At 36.5% G+C, this 25,251-nt stretch overlaps 4 protein-coding genes across 5 annotated transcripts; 2 read left to right on the forward strand and 2 right to left on the reverse strand.

Annotated features, from left to right (window-relative positions):
• The first annotated feature begins 920 nt into the window (after positions 1 to 920).
• On the forward strand, positions 921 to 3,527 carry LOC147279191 (ER membrane protein complex subunit 7 homolog). The gene is made up of 7 exons (XM_086251228.1): positions 921 to 1,140; positions 1,252 to 1,295; positions 2,348 to 2,456; positions 2,611 to 2,674; positions 2,780 to 2,896; positions 2,990 to 3,098; positions 3,282 to 3,527. The coding sequence occupies exons 1-7, from the start codon at positions 1,046 to 1,048 to the stop codon at positions 3,371 to 3,373; spliced, it is 630 nt and encodes a 209-aa protein (XP_086107354.1). The 5' UTR covers positions 921 to 1,045; the 3' UTR covers positions 3,374 to 3,527.
• Positions 3,528 to 4,411: 884 nt separating this feature from the next.
• LOC147279192 (Galactosyltransferase family protein) lies at positions 4,412 to 10,182 on the forward strand. The gene is made up of 12 exons (XM_086249901.1): positions 4,412 to 5,071; positions 5,420 to 5,483; positions 5,730 to 5,779; positions 5,866 to 6,053; positions 6,903 to 6,963; positions 7,136 to 7,208; positions 7,659 to 7,782; positions 7,893 to 7,980; positions 8,109 to 8,159; positions 8,883 to 8,954; positions 9,406 to 9,518; positions 9,827 to 10,182. The coding sequence occupies exons 1-12, from the start codon at positions 4,938 to 4,940 to the stop codon at positions 9,847 to 9,849; spliced, it is 1,041 nt and encodes a 346-aa protein (XP_086106027.1). The 5' UTR covers positions 4,412 to 4,937; the 3' UTR covers positions 9,850 to 10,182.
• Positions 10,183 to 10,303: 121 nt separating this feature from the next.
• On the reverse strand, positions 10,304 to 14,873 carry LOC147279193 (Cysteinyl-tRNA synthetase, class Ia family protein). 2 transcript variants are annotated; one of them, XM_086249899.1, is made up of 9 exons: positions 14,444 to 14,873; positions 14,295 to 14,358; positions 13,739 to 13,900; positions 13,135 to 13,305; positions 12,607 to 12,888; positions 12,327 to 12,452; positions 11,848 to 12,051; positions 11,327 to 11,428; positions 10,304 to 10,873 (listed from the first exon to the last, which is right to left on the reverse strand). In XM_086249899.1, the coding sequence occupies exons 1-9, from the start codon at positions 14,788 to 14,790 to the stop codon at positions 10,637 to 10,639; spliced, it is 1,695 nt and encodes a 564-aa protein (XP_086106025.1). In that variant the 5' UTR covers positions 14,791 to 14,873; the 3' UTR covers positions 10,304 to 10,636. The 2 variants fall into 2 exon arrangements, with proteins under 2 accessions (XP_086106025.1, XP_086106026.1); XM_086249900.1 differs by having other exon boundaries at positions 14,295 to 14,362; positions 14,444 to 14,566.
• Positions 14,874 to 17,717: 2,844 nt separating this feature from the next.
• On the reverse strand, positions 17,718 to 21,431 carry LOC147279194 (heparanase-like protein 3). Its single transcript, XM_086250369.1, has 9 exons — positions 21,050 to 21,431; positions 20,212 to 20,248; positions 19,924 to 20,110; positions 19,464 to 19,612; positions 19,148 to 19,378; positions 18,719 to 18,911; positions 18,494 to 18,619; positions 18,282 to 18,381; positions 17,718 to 18,181 (listed from the first exon to the last, which is right to left on the reverse strand). The coding sequence occupies exons 1-9, from the start codon at positions 21,281 to 21,283 to the stop codon at positions 17,831 to 17,833; spliced, it is 1,608 nt and encodes a 535-aa protein (XP_086106495.1). The 5' UTR covers positions 21,284 to 21,431; the 3' UTR covers positions 17,718 to 17,830.
• Between the last annotated feature and the right edge of the window lie 3,820 nt (positions 21,432 to 25,251).

Genomic DNA, 25,251 nt, shown 5'->3' on the forward strand with positions numbered 1-25,251 from the left:
CCAACCCACCTAGCCCCTCAACCCCCTCACCCGACCCACCCCTCCCTCCCTCCCTCCCCCTCCAGCTTTCCCCCTCCGGCCTCCCTCCACCGACCCCCAGCCCCTGCACCACCAAAACAGCCACAACCACCACCACCACCTTCTTCTTCCCCTTACTTAAGCCAAAACAGCCACCACCACTACCACATTCTTCTCTCTCTCTCTCTCTCTTCTCGCCCAAGCAAATAGCAAAAAAAAAAAAAGGGTGGTAGGTGGTTCGGCAGACCAGTGCCGAACCCGTCGGTTTCGTTCGACAGGTAACCGTCGAACAAACCTGGTTCGTTCGGTGGGTACCTGCCGAACGAAACAGCCAGGTTTGGCACTGGTCTGCCGAACCTGCAATTTTGTTTTTTTTTTTAGGTTGGTGTTGCAGGGGAGGAGGAGGTGCTGCGAGGAGGAGAGAGAGAGAGAGATGGAGGTGCTGCGGGGAGGAGAGAGAGAGATGGAGGTGGTCGGGTGAGGGAAGGAGAGTGGGAGGGAGGTGGTCGGTGAGGGAGAGGAAGGGAGGGAGGTTGTCGAGGTGGGTGAGGGAGGGGGAGGGGCTGGGATGGCAGAGGCTTGCGGGTGGTTGGTTTCAACATTTTTTTTTTTTTGTTCTTTTTAATCACATTTGGGGTGAGGTGTGTAGTGTTTGGATTATGTGAGTGTGTAGTGAGAAATTTTGGTGAGATTAATGAGGTTGGGGTATTTTGGTAATGAGAGGGGTGTGTAAAAGAGAAATTTTAAATTTTAAAAGATGGTAGGAGGTGTATAAGAGAAAAATGTGTGCAAAAAGAAAAAAAAAGGTGTGCAAATAGTAGCTCTCATTTAGATTCATGAATGCAGAAGAAAAAAAAAAAAAAAAATTTGGATTCAATCAGAATTGCATTAATAAACAGCGGACGGACCTGATTTGGCGGCTTCATCAATCTAGTAAAGTGCGTAACACCAGATCGCACACAACTCTTCGAAAGACGAGAAGTCTCTCTCTCACTCTGAAACTCCCGCAGAAGCTCTCGTTGTTGCTATGGCGGGGAGCTGGAGATCCAAACCGGTCGTTCTTCTGCTTTTCATACAGTTGTGCTTCTTGCTTGTCTCTTCATCGCTCGCAAGTTCTTCCGGGTACGATTGAAAAGTTCTTCTGTTACCAAACCAGGAACGACGCATTCACAATTTTGAAATTAGTTTTTTTATTAATTTATTTTATATTTATACTCAAATTACTTGTTGCAGGGCTGCTGATGGGTACACCATTCATGGCCGAGTGAGGATCCACAGTATGTCTTTCTTTTGAGATTCGCTTCCTGTTGATTGATTTTTTATAGAAGAAAAAAAATTGAAACTTGTGATCTTGTATTCAGTTTTTGTGAATTTTCAACGCTAATCAATTTATCAATTACCCAAAATTAAATATATAAATTTGAAAAGGCTATGCAAAATGTGAACTTTGATTGCTTTTTTAGTATTTGGATGACTAGATACATGTCAAACCTGATTAGGGATTGTGGAATATGGCAGGTTTTGATTAATCATTTTAGGTTTTCTGTGAGTTTAAGGATTTTAACCCTGATTTGGTGGATGGTTAGTGACTTAGTTAAGGTTATGTAACCTTTTTCTAATACTCAATCTAGGGAGGCAGACCTGAAATTTCTTTATGTGATGTAAATTACTTGGGGCTCTTGTTTGGCATGCTTCTCATGAGCTTTGGTGCATGCAAATATGCTGAAGCTTTTGACACCTTGGTCCATGAACTTTGGTTCACGAGCATATTCCCAGAAGGGTAGGGAGAGAATCTCTAATGATGATTAGTGAGAGTAGATTGGTATTTATGAGAGTGTGGATGAAGTTTTAATTGCTTTATGACCTATAGTTTTTTCATTTGCATGTGTTTCACTGCAAGCACCTCTGAAGCATATTTCCATTTTTGTTTTAGTGTGTAGAGTGGTAAGGAGAGAGTACTCATATAGTAAAGTATTGAGAAGAAAGTAATTTGGAGAACATGCTTTGGTGAAAGTCTTCTTTTAAAGACAAGAAAAGCCTGGCACCTGTGATCCATGTGTATTGCATAAGAACTCATTATTTTAATTTCAAGTCCTTGGTTGGGTTATTTCTTCTAATGAGGTTTGTCTAGTTAGACTAGCTAAATTGTGTTTGGGGTTTGGCTTTAGGAGGGTTAGTCTGATTACCGTCTACACTTCAATCACCGATATTGAAATCCAAGCAAACAAATTCTATTATGGTCGGCATTCTGCTTATTAATTTGTTCAACGCTTATCTTTCTTCTATAAGCTCATAGTTCATGCATGTTGCTGATGAATTTGCTCTGCAGGTATGGGGGTGAAAGGGTTTGGTCTTCACGGAAAAGTATCAAATATCAAAGTCATACTAAATGGTGGCCAAAGTGTTACCTTTCTGAGGCCGGATGGATTTTTTTCATTGTATCCTATTTCCTTCATTGATGAGTTTATTTATGATACTTTCTTGTGTGTGTGTGTGTGTGCGTGTGCATGCGTGTGTGTAATATAATATAAAATCTTGAAATGATATGATAATTATAGGCATGCAATATATCCTTAACATTTGTGCTCAAAGCCATAATGTACCTGCGGGGACGCATCTAATTGAAGTGGCTGCAATAGGCTATTTCTTTTCTCCGGTGGGATTCTTCTATCTATAAATCACCTTTCTTTTATACTTCTTGAAATGAAATGATCACAAATCTGATATTCCCATGTTTGCATTTTTTGATAAAAATGTTTAGGTTCGAGTTGATGTTAGTGCCAGAAACCCAGGCAAGGTTCAGGCAGCCCTGACCGAGAATAGGAGAGGTCTGTTGGAGTTTGTTTTAGAGCCATTGAGAGAGGAACAGTATTTTGAGGTTGGTTTGGATGAATTTTCAGTCTTCTTTATAGGTTCACATTTATATACCATTATGGATTTTTCACCTCATGTCATCATTATCTCATTACAGATAAGGGAACCCTTCTCCATAATGTCTCTTGTAAAGAGCCCGATGGGTCTGATGGTTGGATTCATGCTAGTTGTTGTGTTTCTGATGCCCAAGTTAGTGGAGAATATGGGTAAGTGATCTATGCTTAGTTTAGGTTTTTAAATTTCGTACATGGGCTTGAGACTCGAGTTTTCTTTATATTTACTCGCGTCAAAATGACTCATGGGGTCTGGCGTGTCTACTCTTTCTGGAGAGTTTCCCAAGGCTGAATCCTGCCCTAAAGCATATTTATTTATTTTTATGTTAACAACAGATCCTGAAGAAATGAGGCGAACACAAGAAGAAATGAGAAACCAAGGGGTTCCATCGCTGGCAAGCTTGTTACCTGGTGCTGGGAGGAGCTGAGAGGTTGTGTATCATTATGGTTATGGGATTTTGTTCCATCCCAAGAACTCCAAGAAAGAAATTTTACCAGATGTTATGACTTTTTAGGTTGTTGCTAAGAACTCGATGTTATGATGCTGATAATACATTTTTTATTTATCTAGTGTTACCTTGATGTCTATGTTTGGGAAGAACGTGTATGCACATCTGTCATGCTGATTGTGTTGTGATAGCTAACAACCAGCCAGCCGGCGATTAACCAGTGTATTAGTTTTTGTTTACTTACGGAACTTCCAAATTATGAAAATAATGTCTAGTATGTTAGTTTAGATTATCAATCGTGTAAGGGTATAGTATATATTCGGATACGATTTTATCTAGTCAATTAGTCTTGATGTGTGGTTTGTCAACCTAACACACTCTTTTAACACCGACTAGTTGTTAGGCCCCGATTGGGATTGCGGTGGAGGACTCAAAAGCTGCTGTGGATGACAATTCTTAATCACTTACATCAATTTTGGTGTTTGGTAATATCTTTATTGATTTCTATAATTTTTATTTGTTTATTTTAAATTAAAAAATATGTTCATTGTTAGTTATATTTTATATTGTAATAATTAATTATGATATTTTATTTGTAAGATTAAAATTATAATATACCTAAAAAATAATAGGCATACTTATTTAATAATATTGTTTTTAGAAAAATTAATGCTAATAAAAATTTGTAGCCAAAAATTTCAAAAACAAGTAAAAAAACATTTTATTTTTACCAAATAAATAAGTGAAAGACACTTTCAGCATCATGTTCATCTTAGTAATTATAAACAGTTACAGCACTTTTACATTAATATTTACCAAACAGTATCAACAGTTTGATACTGTTTTTTGTACTCACAGCACTTTTGAAAATATAGTTTACCAAACACTTAATTGCTTTACTTTACAATTGTTTTACTTCACAGTTGTTTTTTTTCACAGTAATACCAAACTGGCCCTTAGTCTAGTAATATTTCTCTTTTCAGGGTCGAGAAAAGTTTTAAGATTGAATGAAAAAACAAAAACATACATTCTATTGAGAAAGTCACTCTCCAAATTAAATTCCTTCTTTTTCAATAATCAAGTATCAATATGGGAAGGATGGATGTTAGTAACTTAGTATGTTAGGAAAATTGTGAGTATATATTATTTTGTATAACCGTAATATATTTACGTGTTGTACGTGGATTAGTTATACAACTTATACAAAATAATTTTTCAATTGTGAGGTAGAATCCCCAAACTTTTTCTACCACAAGAAAGATTTGAAGGGTGACATCCATTGAACATGGAGGCCCAATATTGCCCGCCAAAATGGGCTGGACCTCTCAGAAACCCAGTCCGGCCCTACAAGTAACCGCTCCACTCAACTAGTCAATCTCTTTATCTGAGAAACTGGAAATTCAATTTCCTATTACTCTGGATTTCGGATTCCTTCTATATTCAGCCGAATCCGATATGCTAACTTCTTAATATCTGTCTGAATCGGCCATTAAAATTTACTCTGCTCTCTCTATCTCACTCTCTCTACTGTTTGAGAATTGAGATGGACAGCTTACCTACAACGACGACGATGACGAAATCGGAGAGGCGATGGAGATCGAAGCCTCTTCAGACCTCGAAGCCCTCTCTCCTCATGGCCTTCTTCTCTTGCCTCGCTTGGCTCTACGTAGCTGGCCGGTGCGTTTTCGCGTCCCTCCTCCATCTTCTTAATTTCCTACGAATGTTGCAAAATTGTACTTTCAGCTTTGATTTCTAGAAAATGCAGGAAAACAAAGTAAGCTGGCCGAAATTGGTAGATTTACTTAGTCCTTAATAGTGAAATTATGGGTGGGTTTGGGAATTGGGATTTCAGTGCTATGCAATTTTCTTATTAGGAGTCCAATTCTAAATATGGAAAGTGTGGTTTTTCTTGTTTTGCTTGTTTTCTTCAGCTTTCTGTTTGATCTGATACAATTTGGTGATTGATAGCATTTTAAAAATGCATGGAAGTTATCAAGTTGACAATTTTTTATTTGGGACATTCAGGTTGTGGCAAGATGCGGAGAACAGAACAGTACTCGCTAATATTCTTAAGAAGAACTTAGGCCAGGTTCATTCCAACCTTTTAATTTGGGATTTTAATGTAAAATTTTGTACTATTAGGCCTGGGAAGACCTTAATTCAGCTCAGTTTAGCATATTACAACTGTTTGCATTTTCTGGGTAATAAAGAATGTGTAAGACTCAAAAATTATTTTTCAATTTCAATTTTAGAACCAAAATGACAAGTGGTGACAATTGATGATGTCTGTTTTTAGTTCAATCTACTGTTTGTGACGTTTCTGTACTCTTGTCAGAGACCAAAGGTTCTTTCAGTTGAAGACAAGCTAGCGGTCCTTGGATGCAAGTATGCTCCTGCTCTTTATTTCCCTCTAATCAGATTACTTGAGTTGTGCGTAGTTTAGTGTTCATATTAATGGTACTGTTTTCTAGAGACCTGGAGAAGAGGATTGTGGAAGCTGAGATGGACTTGACGTTGGCCAAGAGTCAAGGGTACCTGAAGAACCAGTTGCAACAAAAGGTGTCTTCTTCTGGCCAATTTCTTGCTGTTATTGGAGTTTATACTGGATTTGGTAGTCATTTGAACCGAAATAAATTTAGAGGGTCTTGGATGCCTAAAGGTCAGTTGGGATTTCTAATGGCAGTGTATGCAGATTTACAATGTATTTTTTCTCTGATAAATGTTAGGATTATAAATTATGTTGGTATGGCTTGACTTCAGATGAAGTGTTGATTTTTAGTCCCAGTTCTTGCACTCCTGTGCTTTTACGTTTTAAGTACCATCTTATTGTATGAAGCTACAATGCACATTGGTTGAGATTATAAACTAAGATATTCGTGTTTATGTTACTTTATTGATGCCATTTAAAAAGTTATGTCATTATCTCTGTAGTCAAGCCTCTGGTAAGGCATACCGCATACCCTAGTTGGTAGCACACCTCTCCTCCAAGTTTTGAATCCCCCTTCTTCTAAATGCCATAATATATTAAGCGGGGGGAGGGGGTGTTACAGAATTGTAGCTGTTGTTATGGAGTTTCTGGAATCTGGAATGAAGGGTGCTGTGATTTGAATGTCATTTTGCTTCTTCATTATCGTCAGAAGTAGAGTCTTGAGTCCAGAAAATCCTGGGATCAACGATTACTAGAGTTAACCAAATATGGCATCAAATCATTTCACATATATAAGCAGACTTGTGAGAATTTACTGTAAAGTGTTTTTCCAGTCATAAAATTTATCAGCTTCTTGTTCATTAAAAAATATCAAGTTTTTTGTATAAAGTTTCATACATCTACATACACGCACCTATATTTTCACTTTCATGAAAATATTACTTTATTTCATACTTAAGATGTTGTATAGGATGTCTAGTACCATGGAATATGTTGTGAATGATAAACTAATTAACAATAAAGAATATTTGTGTTTTTCTTTACTAACAATATACGAGATATTCCTATTGGCCTTTGCAGGTGATGCTTTGAGGAAACTTGAAGAAAGAGGAGTAGTTATACGCTTTGTAATTGGTCGGAGGTTTTTCTCGCACTTTAATCCCAATATTAGTACTAGTATATACTTTCCTTGTTCTTATTTATTTATTTATTTACTTGATTGGTTGAACCCATATACTATTATAAGTGTTATGACTGTGGTAGCTATCATGGGACATTCTTCTTCTCATTATTTTATCACTTTGAACTTGCAGTGCCAATCGGGGTGATAGCTTAGACCGCAACATTGATAAGGAAAATCAGTTGACAAAGGATTTCTTGATTCTTGTAAGCAATGAAATCTCAGTTTTACTAACATACATCTGGTTAAATCTCTTACCCCAAACTCTACAAGTATTATGATAGCCATGAAGTGAACCTTTTTTTTTTTTGGACTGAATTGTGATATAATGATACATTACTAGTAATAAAAATTAAAAGAAATCTTTGGAAATTTTTGAACTAAAATATGTTTATATTTGATGAAATATTTGGATGTATAATGAAATTTGTGTCCATATTTGATGATCAGGCTTTTATTGTTTTATCTTGCAATGTGTAATAAACCAAACTTAAGCATTTAATTCTAGTTGTTGATGTGGAACATAACTCTTGATTTTCGTTAAGTAGGATTAATTTACCTAAAGCTAGTGTAGGTTGCCTCTTATATAATTGATAACTTAGATCTCTCATAGTATGAAAAATACAGAGTTTGAATCTGTACTATTGTTCTATTAGGAAGGTCATGAGGAGGCGCAAGAAGAGTTGCCCAAAAAAGCAAAGTTCTTCTTCAGTACTGCAGTCCAAATTTGGGATGCTCAATTTTATGTAAAAGTTGAAGACAATATCGATCTTGATCTTGGTATAGTTTTGATTCCTATAAATTTGTGAGAATAACAAGACTAGGTTCCAACTTATTCATCAGATCTTTTTCATATATCATTCACAATATTTTTTCCTGGCATAACACAGAGGGGCTAATTGGATTTCTTGAACACCGTCGTGGTCAAGATGGTGCTTATATCGGTTGCATGAAGTCAGGAGATGTGATTGCTGAAGAGTATGTAATTTACTATCCTATACCTTATTGCAACTTTATTGTAATTTTCCCATTTCATTTGTAGATCTTTGATGATGTAAGGTTAATACAATGCAGCTTCTGAGCATAGAAAATGTTTTGATTTGCAGGGGAAAGCCTTGGTATGAACCTGACTGGTGGAAATTTGGGGATCAGAAATCGTAAGTGATTGATCCTATGGAAGAAAACAGTATCTAATTGAATGCTTGATGTCTGTGTTGATATATGTGCACGCACACACAATCCAGCTCTAGTAAGGAGTTAAAATTGGGAGGTAATTTGAGTGTTTAAAATCATGGCCATAGAAAGAAATCTAATGGCCAAAGATGCGCTACTTACTAGAACTTTTGTGTGTCTATGTTTATGCTATATACTTTAGAGAGAGAGTGTGTGTGTAATTGATTATGGCCTTTTTAAGGACTCATGTCATGTACGGACTGTTAGATCCAGGATTAAAACATTCTCATTCTGAGTGTTTTAATCCTGACCGTAGAAAGAAATAACAGTCCAAGATTAGCTACTTATGTGAGTTTCTTACTAAAGCCTTTGTATATTGTATGTATGCTGTGTGTGTTGTGTGTATGTATGTATGTATGTATGTATGTATGTATATATGTTGTGTGTGTGTGTGTGTGTGAGAGAGAGAGAGAGAGAGAGAGAGAGAGAGAGAGTTTGTATATGATCTTTTATAGTCGTGCTGTGTCCCTTGCTTCAGCTTTGAATGTAATATATATTGATAACTTTGATTATTCTGTACATATCTTAGTCATACGTACAAGACATTCTGACTGGCTAGGAAGTTTTTTATTTAAATGTGACAACTCTATTTACTGGTCTAGTTGCTGTTGGTTATATCATTGTCACCACTTTTTTTTCCCTCTCAGGTACTTCCGACATGCAGGTGGTTCACTATTAATACTATCCAAGAACTTAGCTCAGTATATAAACATAAACAGGTTTGTTGTCAATGCTATAAATTTTGTTCTAAGTTATCAAAATGATCATATGCTTAGGTTGTATTGCATCATGGCTCGCCAAAAGACTTATCCATGTTTAGTGAATCTCTTGCAACTGAGTGGCTTACATTACTCTGCCATAGCTTATAACTTTGCATGACAATTGGAGTTAATTTTTGTTAGCGCATATTCCACATTTGATGACTGAATTCCTTGTTCCGTCAAAAGTGATAAGAAACAGAATTCATTACAATTGTTTGTAGGTAACTCATAATGGGATTTTTTTGTAATATAAGATGGACAAAGTTTTGGAGTTTAAGCTGTTTTGCTACTTATATTGTATCATTTGATTGCCTTCTCCTAATGAGAATGAATTTTCTGGACTTAGTTCTGCATTCATTATCCTGTTAATAAATCTTGATCTCATATTCGTTTCCTTTTTCATATGTAGTGCATCTTTGAAGACTTATGCTCATGATGATGTATCAGTGGGTTCATGGATGATGGGTATCCAAGCCACATATATAGATGACAACCGACTTTGCTGTGGTAGCATTAGACAAGGTAAATTACTCCCACTTTTTGTCCAAAAAAAAAAAAATCCTCTCCTGTCTTGCTTCACTGGACTTGACTCATTTTCAGAAAAAGGATTATGGGAAAATAAATAACTGTATAAATGGCTTTCAAGTCAAAAAAACAAAAAGCAAAGGACACTTTAAATTGATTTAATCCAAAAAAAAAAAAATAGATACTTAAATCTTCATGAAAAAATCTGAGCGGTGGGTCTTGGTGGTTATTCTTGGTTATTTTGGACTTGATGGATGCAACTTGTGTTGAAAATCACCATTTAACCCGTATTCCCAATTTTCCAGACAAGGTGTGTTCTTTGGCTTGATCAAAGGGGATAGAATCGATTGTTAGAAGATGAATTGTTCTGGCCATTGAGCAAGTTTTGCGCGAGAATCAGAATACTTTTCGGATCACCGTGTCCACATCTATGTTCAACTGAGGTGCTGTGAGGATTGCAACAGATTTGCAAGATCATTCTTTTATATGTGAAGATGGGAAGGAATTATTTTTTTCACTGTATTTAAAAAAAAAAAATAGACGGGAAGCCTGCCTACTGTAGTGAGTGATAGCTGTTGAATGTGAGTGATAGGTAGATACTTTTGGATGAACTGGATCGTTATTTCGAGTGGTCAATAATATTAAAGTTTCTCTTTCCTAACTCTGCATGTTTCCCTTGGTCTTGGGCCAAGGTGAGCTCATAATTTGTATACAGCTTTTTTCTCGAAACAGGTCGCATAAGGGTTTGTAGATCCTTTGTCCACTGTATTCAGATTCCAAAGTTGTACATCCAGAAATCCAGTAATTCACAACATTTGATTTCAAACAGAGAATATCAAGAAACATATAAACTAAGTTAATAAACCTAAAAACAATTAATTGACAGACATAATTGGGAACTAGACATGGCCGCCAGAACTTGCTCAAATGCTCAATCAAATTTCTTCTCATGGTTTATGACAACTGAACATGAATTCACCTTTCCTATCAATCACATTTGGAAACCCCGAGCCTATCTTTTAGAATCATTTGGGTGAGAAAACAAAACTGTAAATACCCTAATCCTATATGGTATGATACTGGCGGATTATGACAATGTTGACAGCAGAAGAGAATTAAGTTGATGAAAGCTGCTGCTCTTGAATTGCAAGAGGTACAGCTGGTCTCCATGTTGTCCCATCTGGGTTGTCCATAAGGGCGATTCCCACAGCAGCTAAACCTTTTCTAATTGTATCTGATTTTTCATAATCTTTGTTCTTCCTTGCTTCAGTTCTTTCCTTAATTTTTTGCAATACATGATCTTCTGTTAACTTTGCACGCTTCAAGGCTTTATCCTTCAACTGCTGCAAAATCTGTAGTATAAAAACAGTTTATTATGTTCTACAATAAATCCTCTGGCCAAAAAAGGGTACAATAAACCCTATAAATAAACTTTATTACAAACAAAAACTGTATCTTCTGATCAAAACCAACGAGCACTATTGTCACATCATATTTTTCACCCCACAATCTTTTCTCAAACTTACAAAATATCCTAAGTTTCATTTTACATTGAAAACGTAGTGGGAAACAGGTGGGAAAGAATAGTGGGAAAGAATAGTGGCAAATCAATAACAAGCAGCAAAACCAACAAAAAAGACAGAGGAACACAAGTTTTCTTTTTAGGGCGGTTAATTTTTGTACAGGAATCAAATCAGCTAGTCAAATAAGGCAAATATTGTCATTTTATTGTAAAATTATGTAGAATGCAAAAAAAAAAAAAAAATCATAAACTCGTAATACGATGGAGACACCAACTTCTGTACCTCGGAGTAACTTGCAGGCATCAATCCTAAGTTGCTCAAAACATTCCTGATTCTCTTTTCCAAAGCTGCAAGCGACTCTATTCGAAATTTTTCCTTCTTCCCCTGTAAGTATACAAATAATAGAGATCAAGAAAATTTGAAAACGACAAAAAAAGACAGTAGCACTCATAACATTAAAGAGAAATAGGAGCATGACTTATGCGGCAGGTTGAACATTAACTTACAATTTTGTTTCATTCTAACTAGACAGATGCTTGGAATACTAATTTCATATGTAATGCAAAACAAACCCCAAATTATTTGCACTCCAATAGAAAACCCACATCACATCCTAAACATAAAGAGTTTCTAGCATGCTATATGCCTACATACAGTTAATTACAATCACAAGGTTAAACTTTTTGATCTGGGGGGAAGGATTCGAACTTGGGATCTCTCCTAACAAAGTGGAGAGAAATACTACTAGACCAATAGCTATTTGGTATAAAAAAGTTAAAAACTTAATAAATATGACCCAATACCTTACGAGTATGTAGCAGATCATTGATAGTTTTTAATGGGTCTGATAGTGCAGCCAAAACAACAGGAGTGTGAAGATCATCTGACATTGATGTTACAAAAACATTATAGAACTTATTGATGCTTTCCACTGTATCAGGAGGGATAGTATCCTTCGGGGTTGCCACATCCTGCTGGCTTAGAACACTTTCACAATCATGTAGCGTCTGAAACCAAAGATAAAAGTTGATGAAAAAAAATCAAACCAAATCATATAGAATGACAAACAGGCATCTCTACATCAGAAAACATATCAAGTATACAAGCAATTTAAAAGATTCTTTATAGGTAGACAATGTTCAAAATCTTGTGAAATCCAGCTGGCATCTACACAAAGTATACACAAATATGCAACTGTATCTTCCATCAAGGACCAAAGCATATAAATTGATCTTAAGAACCACAGAAGATTGATAAATGTAGAAGTAGGATGTGATGATACCTGATAAATGTAGAAAATCCGGTCTGAAGCACTTTCAAGCTGCACATCAGAGTAGTTGACCGGAGACTGATAATGGGTCCCTAACAAGAATAGTCGCAAAGCCAGTGGATGGTAAAGGTCTATAACCTGGACAATCAAAAAATTATAAAAAAAAAGAAGATCAAATCAGATAAGACTTAGATTCTAAAGCGAGAGTACCAAACCATCAGAATGCCAGTTGCCAAAAATTTAATAGAAAAAAAAAGTGTGACCACTCTAAAAAGTATGGAATCCCTTTTACCTGCCGAATTGTAAAGAAGTTTCCAAGGGATTTGGACATTTTCTCTGAGTCTACAGTGACAAAACCATTGTGTATCCAGTAGCTTATGTTACTCTGTTTACACGCAGCACAACTCTGAGCAATCTCATTCTCATGGTGGGGAAACACAAGGTCCATCCCTCCACCATGTATGTCAAAAGAGTAACCCAGATAAGCAGCACTCATGGCACTGCACTCAATATGCCAACCAGGTCTTCCAGGGCCCCATGGACTGTCCCAGAAGGGTTCCCCTTCCTTTGCAGACTGTAAACATTTCAAAACTCATAAAACAGCTAAAGATGAACTGATAACAAAAAAGATATCATAATTAATAGCTAACGAATAATTAACAAACTAGACTGCTTTATAGTAAGAACATTAATCTGCTAAGAGTCAGGCAGATTAATTGATGCAAATAAAATGTCAAAGTTCCCTTCTCTTATAGTTGGATGTTAGCATGCATTACGCACATAAATTACCATCATTTTTTATGGTCATTAAAGAGACTACCTTCCATAAGGCAAAATCAGCAGGATTTTTCTTCCTCGAATCAACAGCAACCCGTTCACCAGCTCGATTATCTTCTAATTTTCGTCCAGATAGATGTCCATAATCTGGGAACTTGTCAACACTGTAGTACACATCCCCATCAACTGCATAGGCATATCCATTTTCAATAATCTGCCCAGGAAGCACATCAAGAAATCAATACTTGACATATTCCACAATCCCAGAAAACTATCCTAAAATTAACCTGTAGAAGTGCACATGGGCATATGAGAGAGAGAGAGAGAGAGAGAGAGAGAGAGAGTTAAAATGTAGAGCACGAGAACAGAAATATCTATGATGTGTCTAATATATATATACAATATAACACAAGCAGTTACACTTCTATGATCTACAAACTTGGCAAACCATCCAGTTTAATATTCAAGAATGTCAGTTAGCAGGAAAATTTGGGGGATGCAAGTAAGAACAATTCCACCAAAGAAGGAAACACAAAGGACAAAGCAAAACCTTATAAGAGTGCATACCCTTTGTGACAGTACACAAGGTGCTAAAATCCTGAAAGTGACACTTTCAACAGATTCAAAATATGGGTGGAAAAACGTACCTGCTTGATCATATCAAGAATTTGTGGCATGTGATCAGACACTCGCGGTTCCACAGAAGGAGAAAGGCAATGAAGATAGGCCATATCTCGATTGAACTCCTCACAGTAACGTCTGCTCAAAGTGATTGGATCCTCCCCCAACTCATTTGCTCTAGCAATTATCTACAGAAGAATTTGAAAAGTGCAGACTCAGCTATCCTGTCATACCAATGTGGAAAGTATTGGTATTCTTTTGTAACACAAATTCATAAAGCTGTATCAATAAATTTAAGAACTGCCAACCAAATTCACAAATTATTGGCAACCCAGTAGAGAAATCAAGTTGTACAATGTTAATGAATACAACCCATGTATCAAAAACAAAGATATTAACAAAAGACAGAAAAAGAAACTTACTTCAAGTTGCACAATGTTAATGAATACAACCCATGTCTCAAAAACAAAGATATAAGCAAAAGACAGAAAAACAAACTTACTTCAAGTTGCACAATGTTAATGAATACAACCCATGTCTCAAAAACAAAGATATTAACAAAAGGAAGAAAAAGAAACTTACTTTGTCATCGACATCGGTGAAATTCCGAACATAAGTGACTTGATACCCCAAATGCCTAAGATATCTGCCTATTTCTCAAAACAATGAGCCTCAAATCAGCATAAAAACCAAAACAAAATCTACCCAAAACAAATAAAAGAGAGAGGGACCTGTAGAGAACATCGAAGGTAACGTAGACGCGAGCATGGCCGATATGGCTGAGATCGTAGGCTGTGACTCCACACACATACATGCCCACCTTCCCTTCAGTTTTGGGCCTGAACACCTCCTTCTTCCTACTCATTGTGTTGTACAGAAACAGCTCCGAAGATTCTGGACTCTCCGCTTTGCCACCACCCACAATTGACGGCTGAGAGCGGGTTGAAGTAGTTACGCAGCGAATTCTCCTTTTGGGATTGAAGTACAAGTTGCGGAAATGGTGGGTTCCGAGTTGAAGCGTCCGAGTCGAGTAGGGGATTGAGAACAAGGGTCTGTAGCACTTGAGCAGAGTGCCCATGTTGCTCTCTCTCTGTTAGTGAAGTTCTCGGAGCTGAGCGACTGTGCCTGTGCCTCACCTCTGTCTCGGATATGTCAATATGTCGTATGTGTGTGGGCGTGTGGCTTGTGAATTAGCAACCAAGAATAAGCAGGCCAATTTGTTTGGGGCCTGGGTCCTTTGGCGCTCACTTTGGGCTTCCAATAGCTTTTTCTATTTGATATTTACAGTCATGTTTTTATTTTTTGGCTTTTTTACAATAATATGGCCCAAATTATATTTGGGGTGTGCACAATTAGGCAATTAGCATCCATAAAATAAATATAAAAAAACTCAAATTTCACTTTGCACCTGAGGTTTGCTCAGATTGTTAAGTTACACACTTAAGTTTCAATTTTGGCAATTTAAAATTTAAAGTTTGAAATCAAAGACAATGTGCCTCCTCAGTAAGTCTGACTGTTAAGTCAAATATTAAATGCTTATGTGGCACATGTAAGACTCACAATTAACCACTTATATTTTTACATACATACATAACAATTAAACACTTATATTTTTACATACATAACATGATAACAATGTGGCACCTACTGTCCACTTCCGTGGCACAATTGATTGAAATATCTTTGGAATTATGTGCCACATTGTCATGTATGTAAGAGTATGGGTTGTTAACTGTAAAATTTCTATAGAATGGGCAAGGTGTTCAATTTCGAAACTTTCAGCGAAATTTCGATTTTTTGGATTGTCAAAATCGAAACCTATATTTGTTAACTTTTTATGATAATTTCATCGAAATTATCAAAATTTCGCCAAAATCCTCGAAATTTTCGGCGGGTGAAAGAGGGGGCAGCAGGGGGAGATTGAGGGAGAAAGAGGCCGAAGGCAGGGGGCGACGGGGGGAGATGTGGGAGAAAGAGAGGAGGGAGAAAGAGGTGAAGGTGAGGGTGGGTTAGTGATGGAGATGTAGAGAGAGAGAGAGAGAGAGAGAGAGAGAGAGAGAGAGAGAGAGAGGATGAAGAAGAAGAAGAAAAAAAAAAAAGAACTGGAGAGTGGAGACGCACAGGGGAAAAGGAGGAAAGAAAAGGAAGGAAAAAAGAAAAGAAAAGAAAAACATAACAGAAAAAAAGAAAAGAAAAAAAGGAAAAAAAAAAAGAGAGAAAAAAAAAAATAAAAGATTTAGGGTTGATTGGGGTTTGGGGCCTTTGGGCAATTGTAAAGAAAAAAAATAGCTTAGGGTTTCGTTTGACCGTTTTGGAGTTTCGTTTAGTTGTTTTTAAATCCTAAACCAACAAAATCTAATATATTTCTATATAAAAAATAATTAAAAAAATACCCTAAATGGCCTAAACCCTAATATCATATATCATATCCTAAACAAGATAGAGTATAGATTATAAAACAATAATGCTACACTTACCACATTTTTATACCATAATTTCATACCATCTTACATGTCATTCATACATTGAACATTAAAAATTAAAAAATTAAATCTAAAAAAAAAAAAGGAAATACCCTTCAAGTAAAGTAATGACACATCAGGTGGGATACAAATGTGAGAAAAAAAATGTGGGACAATTAGCATTATTGATTATAAAATATATAGGGTTTAGTGTATAGATTACAAAGTATAAATAATATACTAATTTCATTTACTCATTATACTAATTTTATTTAACAGTATTTGTTTCCAGCGCCCATTATATTTATCTTATATCACATAAAACCTACTATATAATTTGATTTCTTTAATGTTTTTATTAATTTAGTAGATATTATGTTAAATAAACATATGGTAAAGTTTCATTCAAAATATTCGTATTTTGATAGCAATTTCTGTCGTTTCCGTCTAATTTTTGTCAAAATTTAAAAATCTTCGAAATTTTCATTGAAATTTCCTTGAAATCCGAAATTTTATACCATACTCAGTATGGGTGGTATTAGTGTAAAAAAATCTTCTTTTTTATTTATTTATCTCATATATGGAAATTTGAACGTGTGACCTATTTAATATTGTGTAAAAATATATCATTTGATTAAGGGAAAAATTTACAAACAGGACACATACTTTGATGGTTGTTTCATTTTAGGACATTAATTTTGATTCGTGTTAATGAATGACACATACTTTCATTTTGTGTCAATTAAGGACCATGTCTTTTTAAGTTTTTATCTCAACTTTGGGCGATGTTGGACCCATCAAAACTCCACCAAATTCAGAAAAATTATACTGGGTTTAAAGATATGCATTTCATCTTTACAACCATATAAAGATCACCCAAATCGGATCTCTACAATTCCAGATAATCAGCCTCAAAGTAGGGTACATGAAACTGTCCGATTTTCCAAATTTTTTCTCAGAGGTCCAATTGGATAGTTGCGGGTACCCTACTTTTGGGCCAATTATCTGGAGTTGTAGATGTCCAATTTGAGTGATCTTTATATGGTTGTAAAGAGGAAATGCATAGCTTTAAACCAAGTATAAGTTTGCTAAGTTTGGTAGAGTTTTGATGGGTCTAATGTCAAGCCAAAGTTGAGATAAAACATGATCCTTAATTGACACAAAATGAAAGTATGTGTCCTTCATTAACATGAATCAAAATTTATGTTCTGAAATGAAACAACTATCAAAATATGTGTCCTGTTTGTAAATTTTTCCCTTTGATTAATAACTAGTTGGCCATGTAAACTAATGTTATATGGACTTTGTTTAGGCGTTCAGATTTGTTTATTAAAATTTTCAATATAAATCTTAAATGTTAGACCGTAAAGTCAAAACGTTCAACTCTTAAATTTTAAAATGATATTGTTTTTCACAAAAAAATATATATATAAGTAGAGAATCATATTTCTATTTCAGATCACAGTAGTGAACCTCCTATGGCTAGTTGGCAATTGTGGTTCATCAAGAGAAGAGAAGAGAAGAGAAGAGAGCAAGACTCAAATTCTTACTATGAATGTGGGGTACTCGGGTGAAGTGCTACATTAAGATAACAGGATTTACAAGCCTTTCATCACCAAAAAAAAGAAAAGGAAGAAGAAGAAGTAAAAACCCTATTTAATTACAAGCAGGCACAGTTATGTTGGGAATGTGAACAAACACAATAGAGAAAGGTGCCACTGCTGTGGGATCTGATGGCCCTTCTACTAATTTTGGTTCCAAGGATGGTATATGCCCAGATGAATCAACAGTTAGTTCTTTCCCATTTAGAAGCATTACTTGGCTGTGCAAGTCTCCATCTTTAGCTGTTAGGTGGTATTCTTCTCTTGAATTCTTGCTACTACTTTTAGAATCCTGGAGGCCTTGTTGCAAATTCAGAGCACTAGGGCTGCCACCAATTTCAGTCGAAACTCGAACTTGAACTGTGGTGTTACCATCTAGGTTGATGAGGAGCACTGTGATTCCTTGCTGCATTGATTAATATGAAATTAAGCTTAAGGGGTTAGCTAATTAAGCACACTCTTTAATTTCATTTCTCTATGTGAATCTTTGTGCAGCTCATACTTACTGTTTTCTTTGAACAATGAGCATATGCACGCATTTTCTTTGTCCCAGAGAAGCTTGTGGACAGGACCTTGTTTCCCATTAAGCGATGCCAAAGAAGAGCACTGTAAATACATTTGTCAGATAGGGGGTTTCTTGAGAATGAGTTGGAGATTCCATTCTTATATTTGGTGTGCATACTTTTAGGAATGTGTTACCTTTTTCAGGACTAATTACCTGTAATAATCAGGATTTGGTTCAAAGGTGTTGGTGTTGAGGAGGCCATAGTTTCCACCAATCAATGTTTGTCTGCAATATGTTTTGGTATCATAAGATGCTGCCATTCCAAGCTGGTCCAGGTACCTGTTTGGTTAGTGGGAAACATGCATAATCTCTGTTCATCAAAATACTTTAGATGCTATAGAAGAAGAATAAGAAAAAAGTTGGGACTTGCTTAATTACCAGAAACTAAACACAAATGCATTTGTAACAAGGTTATGGCCACTGTTGTAGGCACCTCCGGCTTCACCAACCCATGCCACTGCTGAAGTATTTGAATTCTTAAGTAGGATTTGTAGGCTATTGAAGGTCTGGGAAACACCATCATCAAGAACAGATGGGTCTAGGATCTTGTCAACAAGATCTTTAGCACTACCTTAATTAATATGAGAAAGGAAAAGGGCAAGAATCATTCAAGAAGTTAAATTGCCAGAAACTAAATGAAAGTTCTTAAAAAGCACCTTAATTCTCTTATCTGGCATGTTATATTGCTAGCTTGTTAATCTGACATCACACATAAAAATGAAATGTACCTAACCAATGGTCAAGATTAACAGTATGGCAACATAACATACCAGAGGGTGACACAAGAGAAGATTTCCCTTAGTATACCTGGACCAAGGTTATATATGTGGTGAGTTACTACTTGAAGAGATTCAGGTGTTCTATCAATAAACTCTGTGAACCAATTGGCATCAAAGAACCCTCCTGGTGCCAAGACTAGTGGCTTGGCTTCCAAACCTGCATAGATATTTTGAACCAGGTTTTGGAGAGAGTTTATGTCTGATACATATTGGTCTGCTGCAACTCTTGTTCCAACTCCATTCCCACACAGTTCATTTCCTGACAAGCCACTTTGTTAACTTGCTTCCCAAGCATACCCTAATCACTCATGTATACCAACACAAAATGTATACTAAGTTCTTACCAAGCTCCCAACCATGAATTGTATATCCCTTGTTGACTGTGTATCTTATAAGAGATTCAGCATTGCTGGAATTCCAAGCACCCACAGCAGAACCTTGGGAATCTGTGGTCCTGCCTCTCAGTGCATTTAAACCAAATATAACCACAGCCCTGTTTTAAAAATAAATTAGCATGATATGGGTTAGAGTAATGTTATTTGTACTATATGTTAGCTTGATATACATCATCAGTCCATTCCAACTTATTTACTGACCACGTTTCTTATAGTGGTAAGACACACTTATATATGCATGTTGAGTCTGTGGGAGACGTGATAGGTAAATATGGTATAAATGGTTTTATTGTATGGTCTATGTAGCAATATAATGTTTTCAGAAGATCAAATTAAGAGAGATTGATGTGAATAAAATCCACAATCCATTTTTCAAATGGTGTCATGTAATTAAAGTGGAATACTATACCCAGTTTTGTTGAAGAAAGTGTTTAGTTGGTCCCATCGAGACATAGGCAAGTAACCTTGGGAGAAACCAAACAGCTCTAAACCATTTTTGACAAATGAAGTATGATATTGGTGTTGACTGCCTTCAATCTGGTATATGACTCTGTCTTGTAAGCTGCCACCCAGCCTAATTTTCAAGGGTGAAAATGCTGCAATAAAATAAAGGGCAGAGTTCATGAAAATAGAATCATCTACTTGTTTTGTTTTTCCGTTTTTTTTTTCTTTGAGCTGAATGTGTTTTGATGTTTACCTTTTATAGCATTTAAAAGTATGACATTGTCAAGGTCCTACCAACAAGAATATACACATTAGAATAAATAAAAAAAATATAGGCTTTTGAAATTAAATAATGCATATTACTAGAAGGGGAAACAATATGCATGCTTATAAGCATCATCCTAATTGAAACACTCAAATTCATGCTGAGAAAAGCATCTTGGCATTAGGTCAATGATACTGGTCGATAAATTGAGTATGACTATAATTATGTCACCAGAAAAGGGATAACATAATCTTCAAGGGTCAAACGAAGATGTTACTTTACAAAAATTGGGTAGTTTCACGCTTTAATAGTGTGGTCACGTATTTGGAATCGAAATGAGAAGTAATCAAAATAAAAAAACAAAAAACAAAACAATTAGAGTGGATGCATCCCTTCCACTTAAATTTTGTTGTACAATATGTAAAGTTAGAACATTCAACCTCTTTGACTTGGCTTGGAATTCTCTATATGAGATATTATATTCTCAACACGTAAAAGAATTACTAGATAACGTGGAACATATGTGGTCCATTACTGGACCTAACATGTGGATTGACTGCTTGATATTATGTTAAAGTCTGACTCAAAACCAACTGATAATAAATGGAGAGATTAGACCTTATATACTGTGATTAGGAGATCAAACCAAAGGGACCACCGGTTTTAACACCTGTGCTCAGTGTTCACTGATTCATGCACCCAAAAAGAGAAGAAAAAAGAGACCACTACTGGATATGCATGCCTTTATTCTAATAACGATATGCAGGTGTTCAATCAATTTCCAATTAGAACCAGAAATAAAGTCTGTGAGGGAGGGTGGGCTTACTAGATTGAGAAGAGAAGTACTGCCCCAGCTGCAAGTTCCATAGTCACATTTCTGAGGAGGCCACCAATCTATTGTGGCACACACAAAGTCATCATCTATAGCTCCAATTGCAACTGTTCCATTGACAAAAACAGAACCGTCTTCAGTGCTTTGTGAAGCCACAGAGATGCTGTGGTTGTGAGCTACTCTGTACACCCAATAGCAAAACAATAAGAGAAGCACCAGGGAACGCATTGTTTCATATGATCCCTTTGCAGTCTCTATGAGGCTTTAATGCTGTGCAAGTGCAGGAGACTTGGGGTTAATTAATACTGGGATTGATATAAGTATTTGTATAGGGTGGGACTATTCAGGATTAGATTCTACTGGGGCGGCTAGTGACTAGTGAGTGAGTGAATTGCCCCTTTGTGATGTGACCCTTTAATTAGTCTCTGAAGCAAAGCATCTATGATATATATTGAGAAGAAAGACTTCTACCAACCCCACAAACGAACCCATTTTGTTTGTGTTGTCAAATTTCAGCCACATTCTCTCTTTGTGGCATATATGGTTTACAATCATAAGCATTAAATCGCTTTAAATTAAATAATACGACTATCATTATTAAAATTGTTCACCAAATAATACAAAAGAATTTCATTTATTCAAATGTTGATTTACTTTAAAATTTATTTATTTTAAGCAAGTAAGATACTGAAATATACACGGACATATTATTTGTGCAAATTTGGAAGAGGATCTTCTATATGATAAATAGGTTACTCCCAAGTTGTAAATAGCTAGCTACCAACTAGCTATTAATTCATGGTATTTCTTTCTCTAATATTAGGAGAAGTTTCAAGTTGGAATGATGGAATCCCTTATTCCACAAATAAATTTAAAAAAAAAAAACTTAAGCAATTGAATTAAATACATAAATTATTTTCAGAATAATGGTTTCCCTGTTTGAGAATTGAGATGAATAGGCAACAAAGGCAGGTTTCAATTGCGTTAGAAGTACTCTTCAGGGAAGGTATGCCGTCCTATCTTTTAGGTGGAATCTGGGTAACCACTTATTTGGTCAACGGCTTCTTTTAAATATCTTTTAGAAGTACTTTATATATATATTAACCAATTGCTCTGGACAATACAGCATACCGATGCCCAAGAGAGACTTTTAATTGCATTGTCCAGAATAATTGGTTAATATATATATATATATATATTCAAAAAAGAAAAAATGCCAAAAGGAAGCAGTGTAATTCAATTATAAATTATTTCATCTCGCATATTTAATCGGCCAATTCGGGTTATAAACTTAGAGTGCTGCTATTTGCACACCCTAAATTTCTCTTTGCACACCCTTTCTTAAAAAAAAAAAAAAAAAAAAAAACTCAAAGGAAAAGACCATTTGACCCTTCCCTCACCCACACACCCCATCCCCATCTCCCCCCCCGTACACACCCCACCCCTCACTTGCAAATTTTTTTTTTTTCTTCTTCACCGTCGCACCCTCCACCCTTTATCTTCTTCTTCTTCCCCCCACCCCAACCACCTCCCCCCGAGCCCTCCCCTCCTCTCCTCTCCTCTCTGACCCCTCCCCCCTTGCTCTGTTTTTTTTCCCTCCGCCGATCACCACCTTCCTCGCACCAGCAGCACCACATTCCTTGTAGAACCACCACCGCGCGCCACCACCTTCCTCGCAGCTAGCTCACCGTCGCGCGCCGGAGAGAAGATAACTTAAAAAAAAAAAAATTGGAGTGGGTTCGGCGGACCAGTGCCGAACCCGATGGTTTCGTTCGGTAAGTACCCACCGAACAATCCTATTCTATTCGGCGGGTACCTGTCGAACGAAACCACCAGGTTCAGCACTGGTCCGCCGAACCCGTTGCATTTTTTTTTTTTAACTTGTTTGGCTGTCTGCTGGGTGAGAGGAGAGAGGGAAGGAGAGAGAGAGAGAGAGAGAGAGAGAGAGAGAGAGAGCGCTGCGCGCGGTGGCTGGAGGGCTGGGGTGGTCGGGGCTGGGTTGGGCGCGGGGAGGGTGGTGCAGCAGGGAGGAGAGAGAGGGGTGGTGCATGGTGGTGGGCACGGGGAGAGTGGTGCAGCAGGGTGGTGGGCGCACGGTGGTGGTGCTGCGCGCGGGGAGGGTGGTGCAGCAGGGTGGTGGGCGCACGGTGGTGGTGCTGCGCGCGGGGAGGGTGGTGCAGCATGGTGGAGAGGTGGGGAGGGGGTGTGTACGGGGGGGGGGAGATGGGGATGGGGTGTGTGAGTTTTGGGTGTGTGTTTTTTTTTTCTGTTTAGGGAGGGTGTGCAAAAAGAAAAATGGATGGGGGTGTGTGGGTGAGGGAAGGGCCAAATGGTCTTTTCCCTTGAGTTTTTTTTTTTTTTTTTTTCAAGAAAGGGTGTGCAAAGAGAAATTTAGGGTGTGCAAATAGCAGCACTCTAAACTTATAACCTAAATTAAATTGAAAAAAGAAAAAAATGACAACCAACTAATTATTGGTATAATAGTATTTCTTTTCATTCAGTCTAGCCTTCACACCCTCAAGTCGGACCCTAGGCTAAGGCAATCCCATCTGTCTAAATAAAAACTTTTTCTTTCTTCCAACACTGGAATATTTTTTGTAGTTGAATGGGGTCTAACTCCTAAGGCCCAACAAGCATGAGCAAACAATCAACAAACTAGCCCATAGGGCCAACACAATGTAATAGTATGAATTTGAATATTAAAGTGGAATGAATCATTTAGAATTTAAAATTTAAAATTCATGTCTTCATTTAATTTCTGTTCATGCAAATATAAATTTTTAGGTATTATTAATGTCAAATTTAAAAAAAAAAAAATTAATTACAAATATCAGGTGAAGCCCTTAATTACCTCCTTCCACACAGAATATTATTATGCATTAATTTTTCTGACCGTTTTTATTATCTAGGAGCCCTTATAAATTCGGTTCGATTTCTATCACTCACCTCAAAGGCTCAAACATCGATCGATCAAAGCAAGCCAAGAAAAATCATTCTGTGTGTACCTCTAATGGCAGCTACCATGAAGTTCATCTGCGTGGTTTTCCTTTGCAGTCTCATTGCAGGAGGTAAAGCAATATTATCACTCTTAATTAATTCCTTTGCATTCTTGCTTAAGGCAAACCCTAGTTAGCTAGTAATGTTTCATTTGGTTTATATATATTTGCACATGTTGTTTACTTCTTAGTTATTATTTAATTACAAATGGTGGTGGTGAGTGGTTTACTGGGTGGATATGTAGTTATGTGACTGCGAATCTGAATCACACATTTAGTCAAAACTCAACTAAATTAATTCAGATTTAGTGATTCGATCACAGTCTGATAACACTTTCGATTCACCTATTATTTTGTATTTTGTCTCGTACTTCTTGCACATTCATTATGTACAAATTAATTTGACCAACATATATATATATTCACAATGTTCCATATATATTGCAGGCAACTGCCAACCTTGCTCTGTGGACAATCTTACAATCAAACAGGCTAAAACTGGAAAGACAGTCCAAAACAAGCCAGAGTGGAGCATAACCATCACAAATGATTGCTCATGTTCTCAGCTGGACGTTAAGCTAAGGTGCAATGGGTTTCAAACTGTAGAAAAAATTGATCCTTCAATTTTGAGCAAATCTGGTGGTGAGTGTCTCATCAACAATGGCCAACCTGTGCATCCGCGTGCTGGTTTTAGCTTCACATACGCTTGGGACACTTCCTTTCTTTTCAAGCCACTCTCTTCCCAAATTGCTTGTTCTTGAACCCTAATTGTTTTCACTCAATTTCATTTCCTTTTTCTTATTTATGAATAATATATATATATATATATATATATATCAATAAGAGCTCACTTTTGTACGCATTAATTTGAATATTGATTGAATAGAGAAACTTGGTTGGAAAAGTTATTGTGTCTGTTAGAGAAATTTGATTCATTAGTAATAGTATATATGGGTTATTATATATGAGACTATCAAACTTTAGTTTTGGATATGTGGGCACTTTAAAAACTTCTCAATATATAGACTGTTCAGGAATCAGGACAATTGGGTTAATCCCATAATCGTTTCAATTGGGTGAAACTCCTCAATTATTGGAGTAAATTTTCACTGTTACACCACTACATATATGATGTTATTAATCTACTTATAACACGTTATAATATTGATATGTATTATACTCTTTATTTGATTTAGGGGG

The sequence above is a fragment of the Dryas octopetala genome, chromosome 7 (assembly GCF_963921425.1).
Source record: "Dryas octopetala chromosome 7, drDryOcto1.1, whole genome shotgun sequence".
Lineage (NCBI taxonomy): Eukaryota > Viridiplantae > Streptophyta > Magnoliopsida > Rosales > Rosaceae > Dryas > Dryas octopetala.

Excerpts from the sequence above, each read along its gene's own strand:
- LOC147279192 (XM_086249901.1), top strand. The coding sequence starts at position 4,938 with ATGGACAGCTTACCTACAACGACGACGATGACGAAATCGGAGAGGCGA. Across the intron at positions 5,484-5,729 it reads TTAAGAAGAACTTAGGCCAG|AGACCAAAGGTTCTTTCAGT; the intron begins GTTCATTCCAAC and ends TACTCTTGTCAG. Across the intron at positions 7,783-7,892 it reads CAATATCGATCTTGATCTTG|AGGGGCTAATTGGATTTCTT; the intron begins GTATAGTTTTGA and ends GGCATAACACAG.
- LOC147279194 (XM_086250369.1), bottom strand. The coding sequence starts at position 21,283 with ATGCGTTCCCTGGTGCTTCTCTTATTGTTTTGCTATTGGGTGTACAGA. Across the intron at positions 20,111-20,211 it reads ACTTTTAAATGCTATAAAAG|CATTTTCACCCTTGAAAATT; the intron begins GTAAACATCAAA and ends ATTTTATTGCAG. Across the intron at positions 18,382-18,493 it reads CCAAATCCTGATTATTACAG|TGCTCTTCTTTGGCATCGCT; the intron begins GTAATTAGTCCT and ends ATGTATTTACAG.
- LOC147279193 (XM_086249899.1), bottom strand. The coding sequence starts at position 14,790 with ATGGGCACTCTGCTCAAGTGCTACAGACCCTTGTTCTCAATCCCCTAC. Across the intron at positions 13,901-14,294 it reads TCACCGATGTCGATGACAAA|ATAATTGCTAGAGCAAATGA; the intron begins GTAAGTTTCTTT and ends ATTCTTCTGTAG. Across the intron at positions 10,874-11,326 it reads TGCCTGCAAGTTACTCCGAG|ATTTTGCAGCAGTTGAAGGA; the intron begins GTACAGAAGTTG and ends TTTATACTACAG.
- LOC147279191 (XM_086251228.1), top strand. The coding sequence starts at position 1,046 with ATGGCGGGGAGCTGGAGATCCAAACCGGTCGTTCTTCTGCTTTTCATA. Across the intron at positions 2,897-2,989 it reads GAGAGGAACAGTATTTTGAG|ATAAGGGAACCCTTCTCCAT; the intron begins GTTGGTTTGGAT and ends ATCTCATTACAG. Across the intron at positions 3,099-3,281 it reads CAAGTTAGTGGAGAATATGG|ATCCTGAAGAAATGAGGCGA; the intron begins GTAAGTGATCTA and ends TGTTAACAACAG.